The sequence below is a fragment of the Grammomys surdaster genome, unplaced genomic scaffold, assembly GCF_004785775.1.
Source record: "Grammomys surdaster isolate TR1022 unplaced genomic scaffold, NIH_TR_1.0 367, whole genome shotgun sequence".
In the NCBI taxonomy this organism is placed as follows: Eukaryota; Metazoa; Chordata; class Mammalia; order Rodentia; family Muridae; genus Grammomys; species Grammomys surdaster.
In genome coordinates this window covers 3,617,863-3,643,666 of record NW_021604786.1, presented here as the reverse complement: position 1 = coordinate 3,643,666, position 25,804 = coordinate 3,617,863, and the positions used below count along the sequence as shown (strand labels likewise).

Genomic DNA, 25,804 nt, shown 5'->3' with positions numbered 1-25,804 from the left:
TCGGAGTGGTCCAAACTGTGACTCAGAGATGTTAAGTGACATTTTAAAGGGTCTCTGTTCATAACCGCTAGAGCTGGAATCTGAACCCAGAACACCTACCGTACAAAGTGAATCAAAATGGTAATTTTACCTTGACTTATAAGTTCTACATTCCGAAGGAAATGTTTACACTGTGCTAAGTTGTGAGGGCATGTTTACCGTCACGGAGGTCAGGTCATCGTATCCTGATTCATCTTTGACCAGTATCCAGAGCTCCCGCCCTAACCCTACCCAGGGCTTCTCATGGTTTTATGGTGTCCATTCTGAAATCTAAAGACAAGAAAATAGACGTGTGGGTTTACAAAGCATCCATCAGGCTTCATCCCAGAAGAGTACTAAATCACGGTAGCATGCAGATTTGGAAATAAAAACACACAACGAACCTCTTCATTCATTATTAATCACCAATTCCAAAACTATAGGGCACTTCGAATATGCAATCCATCCTGAGAGACCTCACCAGGCCACGTGAGAGGCTAGGCACAGGCCCAGGACACCCCGGGGGTAGGAACGCCCCTCTCAGATAGTGAGTAGAAAGTGAGAAAGGAAGAAATTAGTCACGTGAGAAAGAACGTCCACCCTGCCCAGGCTCAAAGTCTGAGAGTTTAAGAATCTGCAGAGAGTGAAGGAACTAACTACCCTGACCGATGGGCAGGCTGGGGTGGAAGGCTAGCCGAGTGCTGAGTGCTGGGGAGTGGGGGAGGGGCACTCCACATCCCAGGCTCGTGGGAAGCAAACCTGGTGTAAAACGCCTTACAAAACACGATGGCTTGTGGTTTTTAGATATGGAAAAAAAAAAAACAGTCTAGCATTCAGATATTTCCCTTCCCGAGGCCTGGCTTCCCTCCCACTCTTGTAGTTTCCGTGCGGCTTGCAGCCGGACTGAGCAGATTAAAACAGATCGTCTTAACACTGAAGAGTCATATCCATTGGCTCATTCGTGATCCCAGAGTGCTCTGCTCCCCAGAAGCCCCCTACAGACTCAAGTCTCTCTGTATTTAGGTAACAGGCCAAGAGGGTGGACGGATGGGTAGGGAAGGGCTTATCGGGGCCCCACCCCTAACTGAAGAACTATTGGCTATAGATAGCAGCTGGTCAGGGAAAGTCACTCTTCACTGGGGGTGTGGCCAGGGGTGTGGCTACAGGTAAGTTGCTTCTGCTCCATTGGATGGCTTCACATCCTTGTAGTTATTGGCTGCCTTGGAGAGACACTGTGAGGGGACAGGAAAGTGTTGGGATGGGAAAATGGCGGGGGAGGGGAGGCGGCGGATATGATCATATTGCGTTGTGCACATAAAATTCTCGGAAAGTAAATTTAAAGAACAAACTTAAAAAAAAAAAGACATGCTGGGCGCAAAGCACTTTGTTAACGTCGTAGACTACCCACCCAGGTATTCTGGTGTGTACATCAGAGGGTGCCATTGAAATGGCCTCTCCGGCGTACCCGGGTAGAACCTGCAGAGAGCTGGCTATCTCCTCATTGCCCACGTAAGCAGGACGCTTCTCCATAGAAGACAGGCCCCACGTTTCAGAAAGGAGACCTTTTAATAGGAAGGTGGCAAGGTCCTCTCTTGGGCCCAGTCTCTTCCTCCTGGCCACTGTCACCCCACTCTTCGGGGACCCTCTCAGGAGTGAGAAGCAGTTAACAGAGACTTCCTGAGCCTGTTCAAGAATAGAGAGAACTCTTGCCCCAATTCCAGCAGAACACCTCCAAGCCTGTCCCACAGCTCCGCTCATGTTCTTCTCTCTCTCGGTGTCCCTGGGAATCTAGTGTCACAGTTGCCTCCCTGGCCCCGCAGTTTCCCAACCTCCACCCAAGGGCAGGCCCTCCCTTCTTTCCTGCCCTCCTTCCACCTGACAGGGACCATAAATAACAGAGGCTCCCGGCGTTCCCAGCCGAGAACAAAGTTGAAAGTTTGCCTGCAGCTCCGGGCCACTCCTGCTCCGGGCCCTTCTTTGTTTTCTCCCTGTGTTTGTTTTTCTTCTACCTGGCTTGGCTGTTTCTTCATTCACTTTTGAGAAGAGCCGGTCTCCAAGTCTCCCAGTTACACAAGTGCCCCAGGCTCTCTGGACTTGCGAGGGTCCCAGCTACTCGGGCTGCACTGGTATCAAGTTACTGAAAGTCTACACCCGGGCAGTCCTCATATTTACATACAAATAACTCCTGGGTTTGCATTTATGTCACCATTGGGTCCTGCAAGAGGCTTGCCAGAGCGTCCTTAATCCAATCAGAAGGCACTTTGAAAGGATGTCTGTAGAGCGGTCAGAAGGATGTTCTTCGCTCTTAAGTGTTGCCACACAAAATTTTTTGAATGTTTCGGTCTGAGATTTTTTTTTTTTTTTGGAATCTTTGGAGTTAAAAAGTGAGGAATGATGTATAGTTGCTCAGTTGCCTGCGACGACTCGGAGATGCTAAGGGAACCGCTGCAGCCCTGGTGAAGAGGACCTGACCAGGGAAGGGTTTGGATCCACACCAGGCTCGTGTGGATTGGGGCTGGTGTGGACGGCTTACTCTAAACCCCTGCTTAAGGAATTCCTGGAAGCCTCTGGAAAGTACTCCCCAACCCAGCGTGGTGGAAATGGCATTGCCACACAGTAAGATCTTTCTTTAAATCCTGCTTGGTGGGTGCTGGTTTGGTCTCTGCCGGAGAAATATGCATATACCCCTCCCTTGCGAATACTTAACAATACAGAGTAGCAGCAAGAAGGTGATCTGTTTAGCTTTTTATATTTGAAAAAAAAAAAAAGAAGTAGTTGCCAGTTGTGTTTCAAGCCCTGATTGGTTGCTAAAAAGTTGAGCTCCTGTGGTTTCGAGAGAGAGTTGAAATGAATGGCAGTCGTAAACGGGGCAGTGAATGGAGAAGTGAGCAGTGAATCGCTTGCCTCTGACTAGCGTATACACATTTGCAATCTCTTTGGGCCAGCCAGCTTGTATCTGAAAAGGGAAGAAAAGTAATTTTAAAGAGAAACCAGGTTTACCCACGTGGAGGGAACTTTGCGCCGTTTGTGCCATACTTTGGGAGGGATGGGAACTATCCCAGAGGGCAAAAGATTGAAAAACCTGCCCCGTTGCTCTTGGAATGTGGTTTTCCGTGTGAGCTCACTAGGCACACACAGAGCTTGAAAGAACATTTTGCATGTATTAACTCTTTGTGTGGATAGTTGAAGCACAGTTCAGATGGTTCCCCCTTTCTGGCTGCAGGAGCCCCTAGCTCAGGGCTAGTCTTTAGAAGGCAGAGTTAGTTGCTTTGCAAGTAGACTTCAAGCAGTGGGACCAGCTGAGCCGACTCGTTAATCTGAGTGGTTGAGAAACAGTTCAAAATTAATGTGCTCCGAGGTCACCCAGGCAGGCGGGTATGGTTCCCACCATTAACTCACAAAACTCAGAATAGATATGCCCCAGTCTGAAATCCTAAGAGGAAACTGGTTTAAAGAACAACCACCAGTCTCTTTCCCAGGCAGGTGAGATAGCTCATTTGGTTTAAAAAGCACTGGCTAAGCCTGTCTAAGTTTGATCCTGGAACCTACGTAATGGAAGCAGAGAACGTGCCGCACGGTTGTCCTCTAACCTCCACAGGTGCACTTTGGCATGTGCACACTAACGCACACAAGTCAATAACTAAATAAAACCGTTCCCTTCCCCCACTTTAAGGACAGTATTAGTGACATAGGCCCCATTGTGCAGGCTGTGTCCATTCAAACAAGATGCCGTCATCATAGGTGATAAGGGGGTGGGGGGACTCACCTGGATAGACAAGCTCCATGTCTCTAACTGACTGAACCTGGGGGCCGGGGAGGGGGCAGGGGTCATGCTTACATTGATCATTAACACCACCTGGGCTTGCAGTGGGGTGCTAACCTCTCCCTTCACTATTTCTTTCTGTATGGCAGTTAAAAAAAAAACCTACAGGGTCGCCTGGGAAGGAGATAAGACCTCGAGCGTCAGTTTGCTCCCTGATTGCCACATAGTCAAGAGGGAGGGCTTCTGACTGGCTTGTTCTCCACCTGCAGGTGAAGATGCCATCACAGGGGACACTGACAAGTATCTGGGGCCACAGGACCTTAAGGAGCTGGGCGATGACTCCCTGCCTGCCGAGGGTTACGTGGGCTTCAGTCTCGGAGCCCGTTCTGCCAGGTACTGTATTTAATGATGATGACAACTGTGATCTGTCATGAGCCAGTATCATTCCCGTCTCCTTCATGACTCTAGAATGTGCTCTTTGGTTGCCGTGTGAACCCTGTCGGAATGTTCTTGATGTGAACACACACTCGTGCGCGTGCACACAGGCACGAGGTCTGTTATTTTTTTTTTCTCGTCGGTTGCAGTGTGTAGTCTCTCTCGTGTGCTAGAACAGGTCAATCTTTGCTCTTTCCTTCTCCCTGTCTGCGGTTGGCTTCCAGCATGGTACCGCCTGAGCTCCCTGATAAATGGGGGAAACCCACCCGAGTCTCATGTTTCAAAAGTAGTTTGCTCCGTACTGGAAGACCTTTCTAGATACGATATGTAAGAAATCTGTATACGGATCATTTGCTACATCAGTTAGTGAGGAATTAATTCGTGGTTGCTAGGCAGCACCCTGGATGATAAAAACAAAATGTAAACTCCACCATGCATAGGCAATTGAGGTTGTGCCATTAGTGCATCGGTCAACAGGCCTTTTAGGGGTGCGACTGTGACTTATTAAGAGTCATAGGCAGCAATGGCGCTAGTTCAGTCCGTACAACTGAAGGGAGAAAGCCCTAACTTAAAGTCACTCACTGTATGAAGGAACAGGACCTTGTCCAAAAGGCTGGGAATTCTTTTCCCCTGGTGTGGTTCAACAGCGTGTTTGCTGACTGTCAAGTTATTTTAAAGCTAATAATTAAACCTTCTAAGCAAGAGCCCCGAGGACATTTTCCTCTGGTTTAGGAATCCACTGTAAAAAGTTTCATTGTCTAATAGTAAATGGCACGTCCCACAAAGTAAACCTTGGGGATTGTTCCCAGTGTGGTTAGTGAAACCAGTTTAGATACTGTGAGGCCTTCTCTTCGGAATCTCAACATGAGCCAGGAGAAGTTTTTCTTTATAAATACATTCCTAAAAGGCTTGCAAATCTGATCGGAGCAGGTGTCACCCACAAGAAGAGAGAGGGGAGCTTTTAAAATGTACAATATTTGAGTCACAGATTCTAAGAAGTTATAACTAAAACGCCTAGGCCCTTCAAGGATCTTGATTTTTTTTTTTGTTTTTTTTTTTTGTCTTTTATATAGAATTGGATACCATTTATACTCCCACAGCAAACCTCTTTCTCCTTCCTTGCTAGAAAATTCTAATGATTCTCTCCCAGTGAGCTATGAACCTCTTGTGATTTTTTTTTTTGCCTTAAGATAATTTTAAGGATTTCCTGTCTCTGATTTTGACTAAACCATTACCGATCGCTGTTATGCATATGCCATGTTTTTTTCACATGGACGACTCATGCTCGGAGGCAAATATTTCTCATGGCATGTGCTTATAGCTATCTCTTTAAATAATTAATAATTTAATGTTTCTAAAGCATATCATTAGAGCATTATCAAGTCAATTATTCTGAGTGTAACATTTAAAGGGACATTCACTGTGTGATTCATTCAACTGTAACAGTTGTTTTTTTTTTCTTTTTTTTTTCCCCTGTCTGATTTTATTTTTACATTCCGTTTCTCCTGGTTCTACTTTTTTTTTTTTCAAAAAATACTTTAAAATAGTCCCAAGATAAGGTAAGAAATGTGGTGCTTTTGTAGTGTTCCTCTGCCTGTCCCCAACCCATATTGCCATTTTTTTCCTTTTTTTTTTTTTTTGACATTTGTGCTGTGCTGTGCTAGCCTGCAATGTGCTTTTTTTAAAAAAAAAAAAAGAAAAATTTGTTTTGTTTTAGTAAATCAGTTATGCTTGGGAAAGGGAAAAAATACAAACCTATGAAAAGGAATCTTACCGATATAATAGTGAATGGAGACTTAAGAAGTACCCTTCCCTTAACAAGTTTTGTAGAATGCATGACCTAAGTGTAAGTGTTGGTTCTAAAGCAAACATCCAGTCTGTTCGCTGGTGGCTGCTTGTTTGAGCTGTCCTAGACATCCTAATAATGTTTTAGCTCAAGGAAGCATGATTTTCTAACGGGCTCTGCATCTAACACTTAGATCAGAACGATGGCTACAAATAATCTCTCTGACCTTAGTCAAAAACCAACTGAAAGCTGCTTGGTTGCAGCGCACACCTTTAATCCCAGCACTCTGGAGGCAGAGGCGGGTGGATCTCTGAGTTTGAGGCCAGCCTGGTCACAGAGCATGTTCCAGGACAGCCAGGGAAGGCTACACAAAGAAACCCAATCTTGAAAAAGCCAAGCAAAGCAAAACGACAACAGCGGATCAACTTAACCCTTTCTAGACGCCCTTATGTAAATAATCAACATTTTTCTGGTCCTGAGCGTATTGTGGTGAGTCAGGGCGTTGGGGTGATGCTTGCTAGGTTTCCTTAGGAATCACAACTTGAAGCATTTCTGTGGCTAGGACCAAGTCTGAACTCTGATCTGCAGCTGCCACTCACGGACAAATCGGGTGGCGAAGGGTCCACAAAGCTTAGATTTGAAAGCCGAATGGATTACAATTCTGTAACCCCTCTAAAAAGCTTTGAAATGTTTGCCGATATACGATGCAACTATGGTCCAACTCTGACGTATCATGGAATGCCAGTCCTGATTTGAAGAAATGTGTGATTTAGAAAGTAAAAGGACAGTGTTGAAGGGAGGCTGTGCTCAAGTGAAGCGTCCGCTGTACTGAAGAGCTCAGGGTCTAGAAAGAGGAGTGAGAGGAAGAAACAAAAGATGGCACCAGCTTGGCCCAGCAGCCCTATGGCTTGCTGGGGAAGCGCCTCCGCGCCTGAATGGTGCTGGATACAGTCAGTAAATATTTGCTAAGCTTGTTTGGTAACAGCCTTGGAATGAACGTTAGTTGTGAGTCAGAGCCATGAGCATGAGATTTGGAGAAAGCTGAGACTCTGGTCCTGAAGGAATGACCCAGCCTCTGCGTAGCCCTTAGAGGGATGTGTGTAACGGCTGATGATATTCCAGCCAGCAGGCACTGGGGAGAGAAATCCCGCTGTGCAAAGGGAGCATACGCTTCTTGTTCTAGTCTTTGTGCTCTTCGCATGTGCACATGTGCACAAGGGAAAGCCGAGACCCAAATCTGACTGGGTAACTGGTGGCATTGCCATGACTCCAGCTTAGACTCACTTTATCAGTAAATGGGTAATATTAGAAGCAAGCTACTAATTTCCCAAGGTGGTCATTCCCTGTACCAATGAGGACCCCAAGATAAAAGGGGTCAGTGTATATCATACGAGTTGGAGATAGTTCATGGCTGGGGAGTCAAGTCTATGCTTCACCTCAGCTCTTTCCCATCCAGAAGCTCTGCTTCATGGAGGATTAGATGGGAAACCTCGTCACAAAGAGGTGACAGAATATCCTGTTCTGAAAACCTGCCAGTGAAGTAGGGTAGCGTGAGTGGAAACTGGAGCCGTTCCTCGAAGCCATCGTCCTCTTTCTTCCCAGGGGATCATGAGAAAGCCATTAACCCAAGACTCAGAGTAGTGATAACTCTGCTTCACGGGACATATACGGATGTATGGAGCCTTAACCAAGATAATATCTTAGAATAATCTTCCCACATCCTCATAATCTGCTGGCTTTCAGTTTAAGGGTCCACACAGGCAGAGTGTGGGCTGTACCCTGGAAAATTCAGGGACAGTCTGTGGGAAAGTCTAGAAAGGATGAGAGTAGCTAGAAGAAAGAAGAAAAGAGTCAAACCAAGGAAAAGCAGGATTTGAATACAGGGTATGTGAGTGTCTCCTGGAACACAACCAATGCATGTGGCGACGTTTCCCTCTTGAAACCGTCCTTGAGAGACAGCTCCAAACCAGAGCTCTTAGTCTGCAAAGCCCTAGCTGATTTCCAACGACTCACTCACAGAGCCCACCTCAGCAGACACAGTCCCAGCTAAGTGTGAAATGCTGCAGAGTTGGACTGGAAGAGGCAGCTCTAACAAAGTCTTCCTCTAAAATATTCTTGTTGGGACCAGAGAGATCAGTGGTTAAGAGCACTGGCTATGCTTCCAAAGGACCCAGGTTCAATTCCCAGCAACCACATGGCAGCCCACAGCTGTCTGGTCCTCTAGTTCCAGGGGATCCGACATTCTCACATTGACATACATGCAAACAAAACACCAATGCACATAAAATAAATAAATCATAAAAGAAAAAGAAAGAAAAGAACTAGTGTTATCAGATAGAGGTCCTCTTCAGTGCCATGCTGGTTCAGTGCCATAGTGGAATATCCAAAGTCACCATGTGTTTCATCTCAGATTTGACCCCAAATTGGCCAAATTTTAAAGTCTCAATTGTGAAATTCAAACCATCAAAAGAATTCAATTTTGATACCTTTCCTTTAAAAACAAACAAGCACATTTGTTGGTATTTTTAGCCATCTTGCCTGTTCTTAAAGTTGCATGCCTTTATTTTCTTTCATCCCATCGTCACCTCCCACTGTTGAATGGGTGACTGTAAATACAACAGCCTCCGCTCCTTCAGTTCGGATAGGTCCTACACCTTGAACAGAAGCTCCTACGCACGGGACAGCATGATGATTGAGGAACTTCTGGTACCATCCAAAGAGCAGGTAAGCTCTCGGTCCTGTAACAATAGCAGATATCTATGTCTATGTCTATACGTGTATCTATATCACCTATATATTCCTTTATATCTACATATTCATGTATATCTATATCATCTATGTCTATAACTATATATAATCTATATCTATGTCTTATCTATATATAATCTATATCTCTATATCTAATCTATATATCTAATTTATATCTAAATCTAATCTACATATCTATACCTATATCTAATATAGATATATATAGGTATATATCTATACATATCTATATATACATATATATATATATGTATATGTATATGTATCATCTATGCTATTCTTGATTTAGTGTTTGTAAATTTGCAGATACTAGCCAGTTAAAGAAAACCAGTAGCTGTACCATAAGCAGAAATGGCTCTCTCCTTTGTGTATCCCACGGAGGGGAACTTGCGGCATCTTAGAGAAGACACCTACGCCTTCCTTGTCTCTAAGTCAAGTGCATTTGCTGTTCAGTTGGCTGACATTATTCACATGAATGGTTGTTAACTGAAGTGTGCGTGTCCACTGGAAGTGTATGACGAGCCGTCCTCAATCAGTCCTGCTTTGGGTCTGTTCAGTTCAGGGTTTCCCAAGGGTGTGTTTGTTTGTTTGTTTGTTTGTTTCTGTTATCCCAGCATCTCTGCGGGTCCATCCATTGCTTGTTTAGTTTCTCCTTTCTGGTTTTATGGTTGATTGGGTAGTGCATGCTGTCAGAAGACCTGGGGACACCGTCCTGCTGCACACGGATTGAGAATGGTTCTAGAAGAGTGTCGAGATCCACACAGTGCCTGGTTTTGAAGGATCACAGTAGGGTCCCAGTGGCTGATGAATCTGCACAGACTATAAACCAACTTGAAGGTAGCTTGTGGATTCTGACAGCACAAGGTGATGACAGTTACCCACACCCAAACTAGAGTTCAGCAATGGGTGGTCAGCCCTTTAGGATACGCCCACATGTCTGGGCATGCTGATGTCACACCTATGGGTGTGTGTCATACTTCACAATGACCTGCAGTGAACGCTACATTATACTGGTTAGAACGTTCTTAATAAGCAGGCCTTCCAGAGGGAAATACAGAGGCTTTTCAGTGTCAGACATTAAAGAAAAGTAACCCTTGTAAAATGATTTTAGGCGTGCCCTATGTCATGGGTTTTAGGTGGGTGGAAGTCTGAGACAGCCCATGGTAATAAACTAGTAATCGCCTAGGCTCCCTTGGGTGCCTGGTGTGACCACTTGTTGGTAGAGACTTTCTGAAGAGCCTCCTATGCTCATCCTGGTTTTTGCACGTTCCCAGTTACGTGAGGAGTTAGACAATATATTGATGTTATTCTCTGTGCTTTAATGGAACCTCACAAAACTTTACACTCATACAAGACCCATTGTACACTACTCATTAAACAGAACTGTGGCATCACTTCTTATTAGCCATTTGTTTCAGAGCAAGGGTCTGAATTTTTTTTCCACCATCAGCACCATGACACTATAGTCAAGGCAACTTATAAAAGAAAGCATTTAATTGAGAACTTGCTTATAGTTTCAGAGAGTTAGTCCTTGACCATCATGGCTGGGAGCATGGCAGCAGGCAGTCAGGCAGGCATGGTGCTGGAGCAGTAGCTGAGAGCTTAAATCTGATCCACAAGTAGCAGGTGAGAGAGAGAGAGAGAGAGAGAGAGATAGAGAGAGAGAGAGAGAGAGAGAGGACACCCATGGGCTTTTGAAATCTCAATGGCCAAATGAGAATCAAAGTATAAATCAAAAATAAGTGTTTTCAATGTTCCTCACTTCCATGGGTTGGTTGGTAGCTGTTACCAAGAAGGATGAACTCAGAACTAATGATCTGTAGAAAGAAAGGAAAGGCCCAAAGCTTCAGTCTTAGAAACACCTATGGCCATGGTTCTCAACCTTCCTAACACCGTGACTCCCTTAATACCGTGTGGTAACCACCAATCTTAAAATTACTTTCATTGCTACTTCATAATTGTAACTTGCTACTGTTATGAATCATAATGTAAATATCTGTTCTCTATGGTCTTGGATAACCCCTTTGAAAGGATCGTTGAACCCCCAAAGGGGTCACGACCCACAGGTCGAAAACCACTGACCTATGTAGACATTTCTACCTTTCTACAATCAGTCAAAGAGACCACAGCACACCAGGAGCCTTTAGGAGGAAAGAAAGCAAACAAAAGTGCAAGACTTGTAAAGATCAGAAGATGTTTTCTTCACTGACTAGGTTATCGGTGAAGACCACTCAGTCAATGTTGGGGTGAATGCGAGTCACTAAGAACTATTTTAGATGGCTCAGGGGTTAAGAGCACTGACTGCTCCTCCAGAGATCCTGAGTTCAATTCCCAGCCACCACATGGTAGCTCACAACCATCTGTAATGGGATCTGATGCCCTCTTCTGGCATATCTGAAGACAGTGTATTCACATACATAAAATAAATAAATATTTTTTTAAAAAAATGTCTTAGGGGCAGAGGTTGCACATGCCTTTAATCCCAGGACTCTGGAGACAGGGTTGGATCTCTGAAGTCTGGTCTACAGCACAAGTTCCAGGACAGCCAAGGCTACACAGAGAAACCCTGTCTTAAAAAAAAAAAAAAGAAAAAAAAAAAAAAAAGAAAAAAGAAAAGAAAAAGAGAGTTTTAATCAAGGTTCTGCAGGAGAGTCTCTGTGTTATAGGGGAACAAACATGTCACCAAGTTTTCAAGGAATGAATTAATTAAGCCAGCTACTTACTTCCCAATGGTTCATCTCTAGAGCAAATAATGCAAATTTGACAGTGTATATGTGATGTGGGGGGGATTGTTTTTTTGTTTTGTGGGTATGGATGCATAGTATGTCTAAATTACCCTTCTAGTACTATGAAGGTACACTGCAACTAAGGCAACTTATAAAAGACAGCATTTTTTTTGTGGTTTTCTTTTTTTTTTAAGCTTTCTTTTTTTATATAGTTTTTTTTTTTTATAATTTATTTTTTCTCAAATCGTAATTCATTCACACAGGGGTTATAAACACAGAAAGGCAGGATGTGGGGAAGGGGATGGGACTGGAGTGTGGGTGTTCAGGGGGAATACAGATATCTTCAGAACCGGGTACTGGCTGGGTGAAGGTTCAGGGGACAAGTCACTATGACTCCCTATGACTCGCTTGTCCTTATCTAAGTTGGTATTGTCTGCCAAGGCTACCTATTTACAAGGTCTATGACTACTCAGGCTTGTAAATTTCCACAAAAGCTGCCTGTTTACATTAGCTTATAGCCATCTGTTTCAATGTTTTTCCACTGAGACCCAAGACTTGGTGTTAGTATACATGTATGACAGGCCTATTGTTGATTTTAGGCCTATGGCTGATTTTAGGCCTTCAGTGTGTAAACAGGGTTGCCCCTGACATCCCCTCCCTTCTCACAGAAGGGCTGTGGCAATTCTAAACTTGCGAAGGCGGGGATAGAGGCCTGACCTCCAGTATTTAGCATTTAATTGGGGACTTGCTTAGAGTTTCAGAGGATTAGCCCCACTATGACTATCATGGCATTAGACCATCATGGCTGAGCACATGGTGGCAGGCAGGCCGGCAGGCAGGCAGGCAGGCAGGCATTGTGCTAGAGCAGCAACTGAGGGCTTAAATCCAATCCAGAAGCAGAATCGCAAAGCCTACCCCCAGTCACACCCTCTTCCAACAAGGCCATACCTCCTAATCCTAATCCTCCTCAAGCAGGTCTACCATCTGTGGGCCCAGCATTCTAATATATGAGCCTATGAGGGGGCGTTCTCATGTAAACCACCACGGTGTGTGTGTGTGTGTGTGTGTGTGTGTGTGTCTGTGTGTGCGTGCATGTACTTGCAGAGGCCTGAAGTCCATACTGTCTCATGTCTTTCTTGATTACTCTCTTCCTTAGTCATTGACACAGAGTCCCTCTTGGAACCAGAGCTAACTAATATCACTTAGTCTGGCTCATCTCCTTACTCCAGGGACACTTGTCTCTGCCTTCCGAGCGCTGGCATTGCAGGTGACCACCATGCCTTCCTGGCTGGGGCTCTGATCCCAGGTACAGCAGATATCTTCATCCATAGAGACATGTATCCAACCACTTCCCCTCTATGTATGTTTTCCAGATGGTGATGGTTGGATTTGGGTTGCCGGGGTATCTGGATATTCTGTGTAGCTTTTTTTTTTTTTCACTTTGCTCGTATGAACACCTTTAAAATAACTCTTTAAAAGAGGGAAACAAGATTTTGAGAAGGTGTGTTAACTGTGGAGGACAAGAAGCAGGTGATTCTGGGAAGAGCAGCTGTCAGAAAAGTGCCTCTTGTTGCCCGGGGAGAGCCTCAGCAAAAATATTTGCTGAAGGTCATGGGTGCATTTGAATGAAAATCAAACTATCCAAAGTGAATGGTCTAGGGGCTGGACAAAAGGTACAGCTTTTAAGAGCACTGGCTGCTTTTGCTGAGGACCCAAGTTCAATCCCTAGCACCCACATGACGGCTCACAACTGTCTGTAAATTCAGTTCCAGGGCATCCAATGCCGCCTTCAGGTCTCCCCGGGAGCTTAGCACACGAGTAGTGCACATGCATGCACACAGAGAAAACACCCACTCATGTAGATTATACAAAGATGATGGGTAGCCTGTCTTTTTCTACTCATGTCTGTACTAACAAGTTTCAAAAGATCCCTTCTTCGGGGTGCCATTGATTTGGGAAGCCTGGCGTACATTTTAAACACTAAGCATTCCCAAACCACTGATCCCTGGCTTGCTCTCGGGTTCAAAGCTACACATCACTGTCCAGCCAGAATTGCTCTTGACACATCAGGGTAGGGAATGGGCACAAATGAACTCTGTGAACTTTCTTCTACAGAACAGGCCCTGCCCTGGCTGAGAACCACCTCTGCTTCGTCATCCTGCTGACTAATGTGTTTGTACATTAACCATAATTAAAGTACAGTGGAGATACAAAGTAGCCCGGGCCACCACCCCCTGACCCCAAGATCTTAGTTTCTTTTCCTATTGCTTTCGTGAAATACCCTGACAATAATAACTTAAGGACTGATTTTTTGCTTACAGTTCAGGACAAAGTCTGTGCAGTCTGTCGGTCCTTGCAGGAAAGTCAAGGCTTTTGAAGCAGCTGATCACGTGACTCCCGTGGTCGGCAACCCAGAGCAATCAACATGTGGTTGCTAATGCTAGGTCCACATTCTCCACTGACAAGGTCCTGGATCCCTGCCCTAGGAAATGGTCCTACCTACAATTAACCACAATTAAGATCCATCTTCCCACATCAACTAATTGAATCAAGATCCCCTCTGCCTCCCAGTCATCACCAGAGGCCCATATCCCCATCAGTTCTAGATCAGTCAAGTTGACACTTAACCTTAACAATCACACTGTGTCATCCAAGGGTCGTGCTGGGTAAAGACACCTGTGGATGCCAGAGCCGGAGGGGCCATGAGAGAGATTAGCATCCGGTATCCCCCCAACCAGGCCTCAGTCACAGTTAGTCGGTGAACGGCTTTGCTCTTTCCCCTTTTCCCTTTCAGTTGTGCTCCTCGGACATCCATGAACCCTGCTGTGGGCATAAGAGTAGACTGGTAAATTCATCTGTCAGCACCTTCTAGACAATTTCCTGGCCCATGAGAACGTTTTAATGCCAGGATTGCTCAGTTCCTGACTCAGTTGGCCTGGGCAGGACCAGGCATGGCAATTTCAGTGTACCTGCGTGTCGAATTATGTTGGATGCTGCTGACTCAGAGGTCTTAACTGCAGGTGCACAAAGGAATCCCTCACGGTTCTTTTTCAAAAACAAAAGATGCCCACAGAAAGACTCCCCCTCAGCTGGATCCTAAGCACAGGTGGTCTCTAAAGCTCCGAAGGTGATTTTCAGATGTCCATCCAGCTAAGAAACACTGGTCATGGCGTCTCTGACTGTGGCCCGTTGTCTCTTGCCCCAAACTCCTCCACACCACACCCACTGACTCAGATTGCATCAGCACTGAGCACTGGGCATGTGCTGACCTCTGTCATTGCTCCCCGGGGAAGGCAATGTGACTACAGCAACTACAGTTGGTATTATACCTATCTAGATATGGTTAAAGTGTATGGGAGGGTATGTGTAGATTTTATGATGATAATTCTGCAATCTTGTATGATGGACTTGAGCACCTGAAGATGAGAGTATCGGGTGGGGCTGGATTGCATTGTACTGAGACCCTGAGTTTCTCCTGTGTATCGATCAGTCCCCATTTAGTGAATTTGTTTTTAAGCCCCAATGTCTGTGTGCCCAGTTGTCTTAGAGTGGCATCTGTGTTCCAGGCTGGGGATGTAGCCCCAGTTGTTTGAAATACCTAGCTAGCGTACCTGGAACCCTGGGCTTAGTCCCCAGCACTACATAAACCCAGGCATGGTGGCATAGCCCCTGAGAGGTGAAGGCAGGAATTCAAGGGCATCCTTTACCACAATAGGAAGTTCAAGGCCAGCCCAGGTCCATGAGATCCTTTATCAGACCAGCCAAGCAGGAAGAGTTGGGGAGATGGCTCAGTGGGTAAAGGTGGCTTTTGCCACCAGGCCTGCTGACCTACATTTAACCCCCCAGAATTCACATGGCAGAAGCAGACAACAGACTCCTGCAAGCTGCCCTCTGACCTCCACACATACTGCATGTCATATGTGCTCATACATGTATATATATATATATGTGTGTGTGTGTGTGTGTGTGTGTGTGTGTGTACATGTATACACTCACACCAAACAAGTTTAAAATGTAATTTAGAAACAAAATTTAAATTTATCTCATGTGTATGGGTATTTTCCCTATGGAAGACAGAAGAGGGTGTCACATCCTCGGGAACGGGAGTTACAGATAGATGGTGGTAAGCCAGTATGTTGTGTGCTGGAGCTCAAAACCCCAGGATTCCCCAGATGAACAATAAATGCTCTTAACCACTGACCTAGCCCTCCAGCTCCTAAACTGTAATTTTAAAAAAAGGGAGGGGTTGGAGAGATGGCTCAGTGGTTAAGAGCACTGACTGCTCTTCCAGAGGTCCTGAGTTCAATTCCCAGCAATCACATGGTGGCTCACAACCATCTGTAATAGGATCTGATGCCCTCTTCTGGTGTGTCTGAAGACAGCTGCAGTGTACTCATAGAAATAAAAAATAAATAAATCTTTAAAAAAAAAGGAAAAACTATAAACTGTGTTTAGAATCATTTCTAAACCTTTCTAAATAGATGGGAATGGAGAGAAGGGGAGGAGAAAGAGTCTCAAGGGAAATCTGGGCTGTCTTAAAGGGCATCAGTGGGTGTCGCCCTCTCTTCTGTTAGAATTATTGAGAGCAGCTCTCTAGTGTGGCTTATGAAATGACGGCGCATGGTCTGCATCGGCTAGCCCCAGACTTCTACAAAGAATGGAATTCAGCATGTCCTGCAAGTGTTGAGAACGGTCATGACAGTAGTAAACATGGTACCCCGAGTGCCTGGAATTAGACTATGCATCTTGGCGGCATTAATTTACTTGTACTTCACATCAGCCCTAGGAGATAATTTCCTGGCCTCATTAAAGGCAGAGTCCACATGACTGGACTAACTCACACCCGGGGGGCACACCTTGAAGTAGCAGAACCACTGGCCACCCCGACTGCCTCTGTTTAGCAACTCAGTATCTATTACCCTTGCTAGATGTGGGAAAAGGACAGGAAGAAGCCCAGAGATCTGATACCTGTTCTCAAGGGTCTTAGACCTGCTGGTAATTTCCATGATTGTCATGTGCCTCTCCGGCCCACAGTTTTACACAGGAATCTTCATGATTCTCGTTTCTAACAATTATTAACAATGCGCTTTAGACATCCAGCCAACAGGTATGAAATATAAAGAGCCAAGGCTTACGGCAGGCAAGTGAACCACCGTGAGGGGAATGGAAATATTTGACCTTTGGCTGGGTTTCTGCTTACACGCCTATGAACAGCAGTGCCAGGCTCCGATGGCGGAGTCTGCCTGCCCGACTCACTTCTCTGTCAGATCACTTAAAAAGGGATAGAATCTCCTTCTCACCTCCGAGGATGAGACCCAAATACGGCTATTAGGGGATTTCTCCTCCTGCAGGGAGCCTAAACAGCAAAGACTTACATACCCTCCCCTCCAAAAAAAGTAAAATTGGAGCCAACCTAGTAAGACTCAGATTTGCCTAGGGCTTAAAAAACGTGTGTGTGTGTGTGTGTTGTACATACGTGTAGAGGTCAGGACAGCTCAGGTTGCCAGGCATGGCTGCAAGCTTTGTTACCCACTGAGCCATCTCACAGGCCACCTCTAGCCTTTGGAGGAACAGGGTAAACCATAAAGATGACTACCACCACCATTTCTGGGAGGAGATCACTAGAGCGGCTAGATGCAGTCCTCCCTGCAGCAAGAACCACTGAGGCTTTCACTGAAACCAGTCATTCAATTTCAACCGGCCCACGGCCCAGTGGACCCTGGGACTTTACTAATATCCCAGCTGCAGGTGGCAATGGAATCTGATGTAAGCACCCACACGTCCGTAGCAACACTGGAAGGCTCCCAGCATCTTAAAGTGATAGACTCTATTATTCCAGGCTTTCTGTCTTGGAATGGATTAATCGAAATTTAGCAAAATAAAAGGAAGGGAAGCTGACTGATCAATCCTTCAAGAGAATAACTATAAAGAAGTGAGTATCCCTCGCACTTCTGCTCACTTATGGACTGCACTGTGTGAAGAGAGAAGTGGGCAGATGCCCCGCCTCCTATAGATGCCCCGCCCCTACAGATGCCCCGCCCCCTTCTCTGCTTGGATTGCCTTCCTACTGCAAGCTTCCTTTTTTAGTCTCTTAGTGTTAATTTCATAAACGTTGCCATTTTCTCTTAACCTGGCGAGCTCCCAAATGAGTGACACAGGACTATTTAACAGCTCTAAGGCACAACAACTGAGCAGTGTTACTCTATTTGAATCCTCTAAAAGAATCTGGCTACCTCCCAACCAAAACCCCCAAGATACTGGCTTTCTCTGCTCCAGCCGTTTTCTTCTGGTGTCTCTTGGACCTTTTCCTCTGGCTAAACCCCCACTTTCTCCCTCCCCACCCCCTGACCTGGAGGAGGCTAGCCCCAGTTCCCTCCCCTGTTCAGTTGCTGGCTGGTGAGCTTCTTTATTGACCAGTCATTGAGACAGAAGATTCTCAGAATAAGGATTGCAACCAGGTATGGGGGCACAGAAACTAGCATTTGAATAATGCAAGGATAATCTTTACACAGTGTACAATAACACATTATCCCTACCTACATCAGTCCACATTTTGCCCTCATGACTGTTGCCTAAGGATGCAGGGCAAGCCTTCAATAGTAACCCATTTTCAAGGTTTAACTAAAGTACTTTCTAATCAGTGTCATTGACTGCCTGAGGGCTGACCATGGAGATAATTCTGCAAACACCCTTGGAGGCTGTCAGAGGTGTGCAGGCATTGGTCATCTTTTCCAACCTGGCGTGCTCTTGAGGAGCTTACAACCTGAGATTCTAGTTCCTATGAATTAAGCTTGGGTTGTTTTCTTTTCTTTTTAGAGATTATTATGACTTTGTGTGTCATAGGATGCATTATTGGCTGTTGGACTATTTGATGTCTTAGCCCATAACATGCAAACTGAAGGGTCCTCTAGCAGAAACTGCGCTTGCTTGCTGAAAACCTTGACATTTTCACCAGGCAGTGGTGGTGCATGACTTTAATCCCAGCACTTGGGAGACGGAGGTAGGCAGATCTTTGAGTTGGAAGCCAGCCTGGTCTACAAAGCGAGTTCAGGATAGCCCAGGGTCTAGAGAAACCCTGTCTCGTTAGCGTTACACAGTCATCTCAGCAACAGGAGGAAGAGCTTACAGGTTTCTGTTTTCTGTTTCACCGCAGCGACCCCCACTCCCACCGTACTTGCTAACTCTGCTGTTTCCTCTGCTTATGCAACCTCTAAGCAGGACTCAGAAGGGCCATAGCAGCAGAAGGGGGCCAGCTTCAGATGAAAGGTTTGCTAGATAGTCCCCAGGGAGATAAGCACCTGCCCTGGTGATATTTAATATGTTGCTTTCTCCCTGGAAGTGCTTGGCCAGCAGTACCTGGGGAATCCACTCAACACCTCACAAAGATGGCTCGGTAAGATTATGGGTCTGTTTTAAGGCAGAGAACTTGGTATTGTGAGTTTCTTAAGTCTGTGGGGTTAGTTAGCAGTGACGTGCCGACCGGCTCAGCTTTCAGGCCGGCCTTGGTTAACCTTCTTCTGTTGAACACCGCTAAATTAGATAGAAATCAATCAGATTTGGAAATCTAAATAAACTAGGCTTCATTATAGCTTAAATTCTAGTCTCAACATAAGCTTTAGCGGGACATGATAGCACACACTTGTCGCCCCAGCTAATGGGGAGGCTGAGGCAGGGAAATCACAAGTTTGAGGTCAACCTGGTCTTCAAAATGACAAGCAAAAAGAAGCCAGAGATTTAGCTCAATGGTAAAGAACGTCCCTAGCATGTTCTAGGTCCTAAGTTCAGACTCTGTACCCGAAAATGAAGGAAGAAAAGGCCCTATAAGGCAATAGTAGTTGATATCAAGAAAAGAAATGTTTTTGGGAGAAGAGGCCTGCTCTGTTTTTTACATTCGTGCATAGGTCAGTTCTCTTCCTGTTTTTCATGTAGTGCAGGCTGGACTCAAAATCCCTGGGCGCCTGAGAATGGTCAGGAGTTTCAGATCCTCCTGCCTCAGGCTCCTGAGGACAGGATTAGAGAAGTGTACCACCATCCTTGGCTTGGATTAGGTTTCCTTTTATGGAGTCCACATCTGCAGTTTCTTGGTTTGGTTTTTAAAACAGGATCTTATATAGCCCAGATAAACTCACCATGTAGCCAAGTGTGAGCCTGAACTTTGATCCCTCTGCCTCTCTGCCTTTCATGGGCTGGTGTAATAGGAGGAGCCACCATCTCTGAGGGACTCCATAAAAGATTTCATGCTGTTTGCGCCTGCTAGCTCCTCTTGTGCTCCCAAGCCCCTGTTAGTGTCCTTTCTGTTTCTACGATTAAAATGCATGAGCAAAAGCAACAAGGAAGATTTTCTTTGGGCTTTCCGAGGTTTCAGAGAGTAAAAGCCCATTGTGGTGGTGATGGGGGGGGGACGGGGAAGGGGGAAGTAGAGGGGTGGGAGAAGCCACTAGCAGCAGGCATGCTGGTAGGAACTGGAAGCTGGGAGATCACATCTTTAGCCATAAACACAAAACAGAGAGCAAACAGGACGTGGGACAGGCTAGAACCTCTCAAAGCCAGCCCACCCACTGCGATGTACTTCTTCCTGCCAAGATGCACCACCTCCCCCCAGACAGCACCAACACCTGGGGGCCAAGTGTTCAAATGCCCGAGCCTATAGGGGACAGTTCTCACTAAAGTATCACACCACGCATGAAGAGATACTGTCGTTTATTTATCGACTCGTTTACTTTGCAGTGTGTGCACAGCATGTATGTGTGTCTATGATGTGCAGTGTGTGTGTGTGTGTGTGTGTGTGTGTGTATGCCACATGTGTAGAGATCAGGGCTCTTGTTTCTTGGGCTGTCTGAGTACTCCAGCCTAGCCAGCTCACAAGCTTCTGAGCAGTTCTCTGGAATTCAAGTCCGGAATTCATGCCCCAACAGTTATAGGGACCTTAGTTCCAGCTACACCAGGATTGGGGACTTTGACACTGAAAAGAATGGACCAGTCAGTCCATTCTTCACAAAACAGAGCTGGGGATGTTATTGAAGACATTTTAATACAGGCTTAACCACGGAGCCCCGGGGCGGGGGGGCAGGGAGGGAGGTTATGAGACTGAACAGAGCTTGAAAGAAAGGCAGCCTACCCAGGGCCCCAGAGTACAAGCTTGTTATTTGCATAGCAACAGTCGTGTGTAGGAATTTAGTGGATTTGAGGGTACTGTCTTCTCAGTGGGAGGTTGTTGAGGGCACCTGATAGGATCACAATTGACAGGGTAAAAAGTCTCACCCACAGGGAATCTTTCTTTTTGTGTGACAGTTTCAGGCTCTGTCTAGGGAAATTGATTAAGTCCTGCTCAAGGTCACAGACATCCAAGCCTTATACCTGAGTCACTGCTATCTTAACATTGCCTAGATGATATCTATGAAAGTAATAACAATATCACAATCCTTTACAGCCAACATCCATTAATCTGGGATTCTTCATAGCTTGGAGGAGCTCTGGGTCCTTTTCCTTCTCACATCTCTGAAATTTTGCTCCTTCTGTCCTGCCTCAGGGTACAGATGTCTACAACTGTATCTGGCTTTCTACCTGGGCTCCAGGGGCTGGGTCATCTCGAACATCTGTCTCTGCCTCCCGAGTGCTGGGGTTACAGCCAAAGCCCACCATACTCCACTGAAATAGGTGTTATCTGCACAGTACAAACAGAAGCGTGGGGCTGGGGAATTGCTGAGACTTGAGCCTCCATCTGTTTCCTGACTCCTCTTGGGCAGCCAAGTTACCCTGACCCCAATGTCTGGCTGTCTTGAAGCACACTGGGGAGTGGAGAACAGGGAGGGGAGGTTCAACTTGGAACCAGATTTTCTCAGTCATCTTGCTATGTGGAAGGCAAGCGCTCTACACTGAGCCATCTCTGAAGTTTCAATTTCAGCTTAGCCAGTGTCGCTCTCACCTCTCTCTCCCGTGGTCTGGAAAGTGCACAGACCCTAACAGTTTGGGAGGAGAGATGCATCATTGTATCTGTATAAGAAGCAATGCTCTTCAGCTGTTTCTGCCTTGGGGCATTAGGCTACCGTGTATTTAAAATTGATGTTATTCTCCGCCGCTGAAATGAGTCCATTCAAGCTGGATTAAAACATATAAAGGCAAGTTTATTGGGAAGCTGTTCTTGGGTGGGTTCACTGATCCCGAGGAACGAGGCCACGGGAGTCGCCCAGGGGAGGAAGAAGAAAAAGAGCATGTGCACACAGGGAGAGAGAAAATTCCGAAATGCAGAGAGACAGGGAGAGAGGTCAAAATGTCTGCATTATATAGGGAAGATATTCTGAGAGATGGCTAGCCCAGCACCTACGCTGGAAAGTCCCATGTAAGGACTGAAGGCTCCTGGGAGGTATACACTAGAAGTATATACTATATACTTTGGGGACTGAGGGCTAACAATCAGCAGTTGGGAGTGACTGGGTGATAGAGCCAATTCATTCTCTCTCTCTCTCTCCCTCCCTCCCCCTCCCTCCCCCTCCCTACTTCCCCCCTCCCTCCCTCCCTCCTTCTCTCTCTCTCTCTTCCTCCCTTTCTTTTCTCTCCCTCTACCCCTTTCCTCCCTCTCTTCATCCGTCTCTTCCTTTCTTCCTTCTCTCTATCCCCCCCACTCGCTCCTTCTTCTATACTTTGTATGTATTCCCAGATTTGGGCTTTCTGGGCGTGACCTGGTCTGTAAGACCAACATGTTCTGTTTATTTCCAGACCTGAACTTCAGGGTGTGTCCCGGTTAATAAGGCCAGTGTGTTCTTACTCTCTTCTCTCCTCTGATGTGTTGGGCTGCCGGGATACTATTTTTGGAAAACATTAAGCTCTCGGAGACAGTGACCTCATCATTTAGTCAGGCTTTTGGGCTCCCTTGAATAATGTGTAGTGTGATTGTAATAATGCCCCAAGATGAAAATGAAGAGGGTAGGTTGATGGTCCCTTTGATGTGGAAGTAAAAGTCCGTAAGAAACCAGTGTGAACTGTTTTTAATGTACTGTCCACTGTGTGCCAGCCAGTGACTTTGTGTTGCCAGATTTTTTTTTTTAAATCTCTGAGAGCCTCCTTTTCCTTAACTATAAAATTAGTATAATGTCATTTTGAGGTCTAAAAGCTTCTAGGGACTTGGAGAACCCAAGGTAGGCAGTCTTTACTACTGAATTAACACACCATGGATTGTCGGGAGTGCTGTCTAAAAGAACAGAAAGCCAAGGCAATAACTTACTCCTGCCATCCCAGCACCTAGGAAGCTACGGCAGGAGGATAGCCATGAACTTGTGGAGCCAGCCTGGACTACACAGCTTCAGATAAAGCAGCCAGAGCTGTGTAGCAAGAGTCTGAGCAGTTTTTGAGTGAATAAACTGAACCTCGGTTTTTGTAAGATACGTGCTAATTCTGAGTGGGAGCTGTCTGTTGGTACAAGCATCCCATGAAAATGTCTGGAAAGTCCCAGGGTTTGGCCCGAAACCAAAACATTTTGGTTTTGTTCTTTTCCCCCAAATAAATCACCATATTTTAACAAATAACCTCACATAAATCAAAGTCCTCTGGAGAGAATGGAAGGCTTTTTTACATTTAAAGGCACCGTGTTATAGTTTAACACCAATATGGCATCGGTGCCAGGACGTGATTTACACTCTCGCCAAGTCTCTTATCAACCAATGAGAAACAAAGACGCTGGGAAAATGGAGAAACATGCCAAGGATCACAGGCTGCCAGATGTTGCCATGGAAACGATACGGAGTAAAGCATCCCCCTGCGCTCATTGGGGGTCAGTTGCTGGAGGTTGGCTTTGTCTGTAGCAAGTGGGCATGCAAACTAATCCCCTAAATACATGCACCTCCTGTGCCCATGGCCAGGAGAGTCTGTAGGATAGCCAGCACCATTGCAGTAGCAAATGCCATTGGGAGAAGAGCTGCTGTCTGTCTCTACGCTCAGGCGCAGGCCTTAACACAGGACCGTGGATGCTGAACCCCAGCCGGCCCTTCTAACTCCTTTCCTGAATTAAAAATACTCAGATAACGACCCCACATTTCCAGAGATGTTATGAGAACTGGGCCTGGAGTGTTCCACAATCACCTTTGAGTCACCTCTAATAAGTTCACATCAGCAAGGGTCGCCTCCCACAGGAGGTGCCAAAGCTATACGCTGCTCAGCCCCAAAGCTGAACTTTTTCAGTAGGCACCACCTCGTCCTACGAAACCTAGGAGCTGGGGCTCGTGTAGCCCATGCTGGCCTGGGACTCACTTCCTGATTGAGGGTGACCTTGAACTCCTGATCCTCCTGCTCTCACGTTCCAAATGCTGGAATTACAGGTGTGTGCTATATGGTGCCGGGGTCAGACCCAGGGCTCCACGAATGCTCTGCAAGTACTCTACCAGCTGAGCTGCGTCCCCAGCTACCGCTTCCGTCTTCACGGTCACCCACTCTGCTTCGCCCTTTAAATGGTTCTCGGTGGAGCTAAGGCTGTGCTTTGGAGCCATGGTGCCCGTGAGTGTTGATTGTGAGGACATTCCGAAACGAATAGTGTTTGCTAAAGTAAGTGGATGCTGGCATGTCTCGGCTCAATTTTACCTAAACCTGTACAGTTTTACCCACCTGTACAAAGTGTGTGGAGACAGTTGGAAAGGAAATTACCGATTCATGATCTGCCTATAAAACCGCAGGCTCGACTAAGTTGCTATTATTTTGCTTTTGAAACCTCCCCTTATAGTAAGAACATCCTGGCAGCCCATATTTAAGTGATTCAGACTCAGGACCACTCATAAACCCGAACCAACCTCCATGAAAGGGAAAAGCAGCGGACTCTGAGGAGAAACTGTTCTGGCACCTAATATTGGATTGAAAGGCTACCTGTCGAAGGCACATCAGCACGTTCTAACTCCCTGGGATGGTCAGGTGTGCCCTCTGCTCAGCTGTGGTGTGTGTGACTAGGCGCTGACGGTGACAAAGAGCTACAAGAGGCGAGGAGAGGAAGGAGATTCAGGGGGCTGTAGGATCCTGGCAAGTTGGCTCATCCCGCCTCGTGAATATTACATGCTGGTGGGATACCTTTCTTTGTGGTATAACTCCTGGTTTTAATTATTAATGACACCAGCAAGTTTCTCCGAGTACTGAAGGTAAATAATTTACTGTAATTAACAAAGAGGTGAAAGATTATTAATTTATCAGACTTTTAAAAAAAATTAAAAAGTCCAAATGGAAAATAACCCCAGGGCCTCAGACATACAATTATAATTTGTCCCCATAACCCCCTGCCCCCAGCTCACCACCATCTCCAAAAGTACCCAAGTAGCTTTGCATTCAGCCCCTGGTCCCACTGTGTCGGCTGCTGGCATCTCAAAAGGCTGGTCTAAGCGGTTAGTAGATACGACCAGATGGAAAGTGAGTTTCTCAAGTAGCTTATTGCTCTCCGAGGCTAATCTCAGTTCTGTCCAGTTGTATTAGATTGTTTGTTTGTAAGATTTATGTTAGCTGTGTGTTCCTGAGTGTGTATGCCTGTACCACATATGTAGAGTCGTTGGAGGCCAGAAGAAGGCATTGGAGCCTCTGGACCTGGAGTTACAGATGGTTTCAAGCCACTGTATGGTTGTTGGGAATCAAACCTGGGTCCTCTGCAAGAACAGCTAGTGTTCTTAACCGCTGAGCCATCACAGCCCCAGCATCAAATTCTAATCTCACACACGCATATGTGCACGCACGCACGCACGCACGCACGCACGCACGCACGCACGCACGCACACAGGATGTGTCTTCTCTCGTTAAATGCAGTGATACCTATTCCTCATTCATTTTTGCATTTTCCTAGGACCTAACTTAAACAGAATCAGTTGCTCTACAGAATATTTGTTTTAAATGTTAGAGCTGTTCTGTCTTTTAAGGCTGAGGAAATAGCTCAGTTCATTAAAGAACTTGCCATACAGGGTTCCCAGCCTCAGAACCACATAGAAAAGTGAGGCTTGGCAGTGAGAGCCTTGTATTCCTGGTGCTGAGGAAGTCGAGAGGAAAGATCTCGAAGGCTTGCCGGTCAGCCAGCCTAATCAAATTGGTAAGCTCCGAGCCAGCAAGAGATTTTTTTTTTCCACTCCAGAACCAAGATAGACAATTCTTGAAGTGTGACACCCAAGGTCATCTCTCTCCCTCCCCCTCTCCTTTTCCCTTCTTCTCCCCCTTCCCCTTCTCCTTCCCCTCCCACCACGCAAACACCCCACACACATGGACCTACATGTACACACACAAATAATCTGAGTCATTTGGATATATTTCCAAATTGGGGGGGGGCTGTTGTTTGTTTGCTGGCTGGCTGATTTTATT

General features: G+C 46.0%; 1 protein-coding gene across 3 annotated transcripts in view; it reads left to right on the top strand.

The window, feature by feature from the left end:
* Nucleotides 1–25,804, top strand: part of Ank3 (ankyrin 3) — a 316,865-nt gene that overhangs the window by 219,663 nt on the left and 71,398 nt on the right. For 2 of the 3 annotated variants that reach the window (XM_028780244.1, XM_028780243.1), the window contains exons 1-3: nt 1,964–2,634; nt 4,051–4,174; nt 8,624–8,726. In XM_028780244.1, the coding sequence (XP_028636077.1) occupies nt 2,619–2,634; nt 4,051–4,174; nt 8,624–8,726 (243 nt within the window). In that variant the 5' untranslated portion in view covers nt 1,964–2,618. Of the gene's footprint in view, nt 1–1,963; nt 2,635–4,050; nt 4,175–8,623; nt 8,727–25,804 lie in introns of those variants that run through there. The other variant, XM_028780242.1, reaches the window with a different exon arrangement.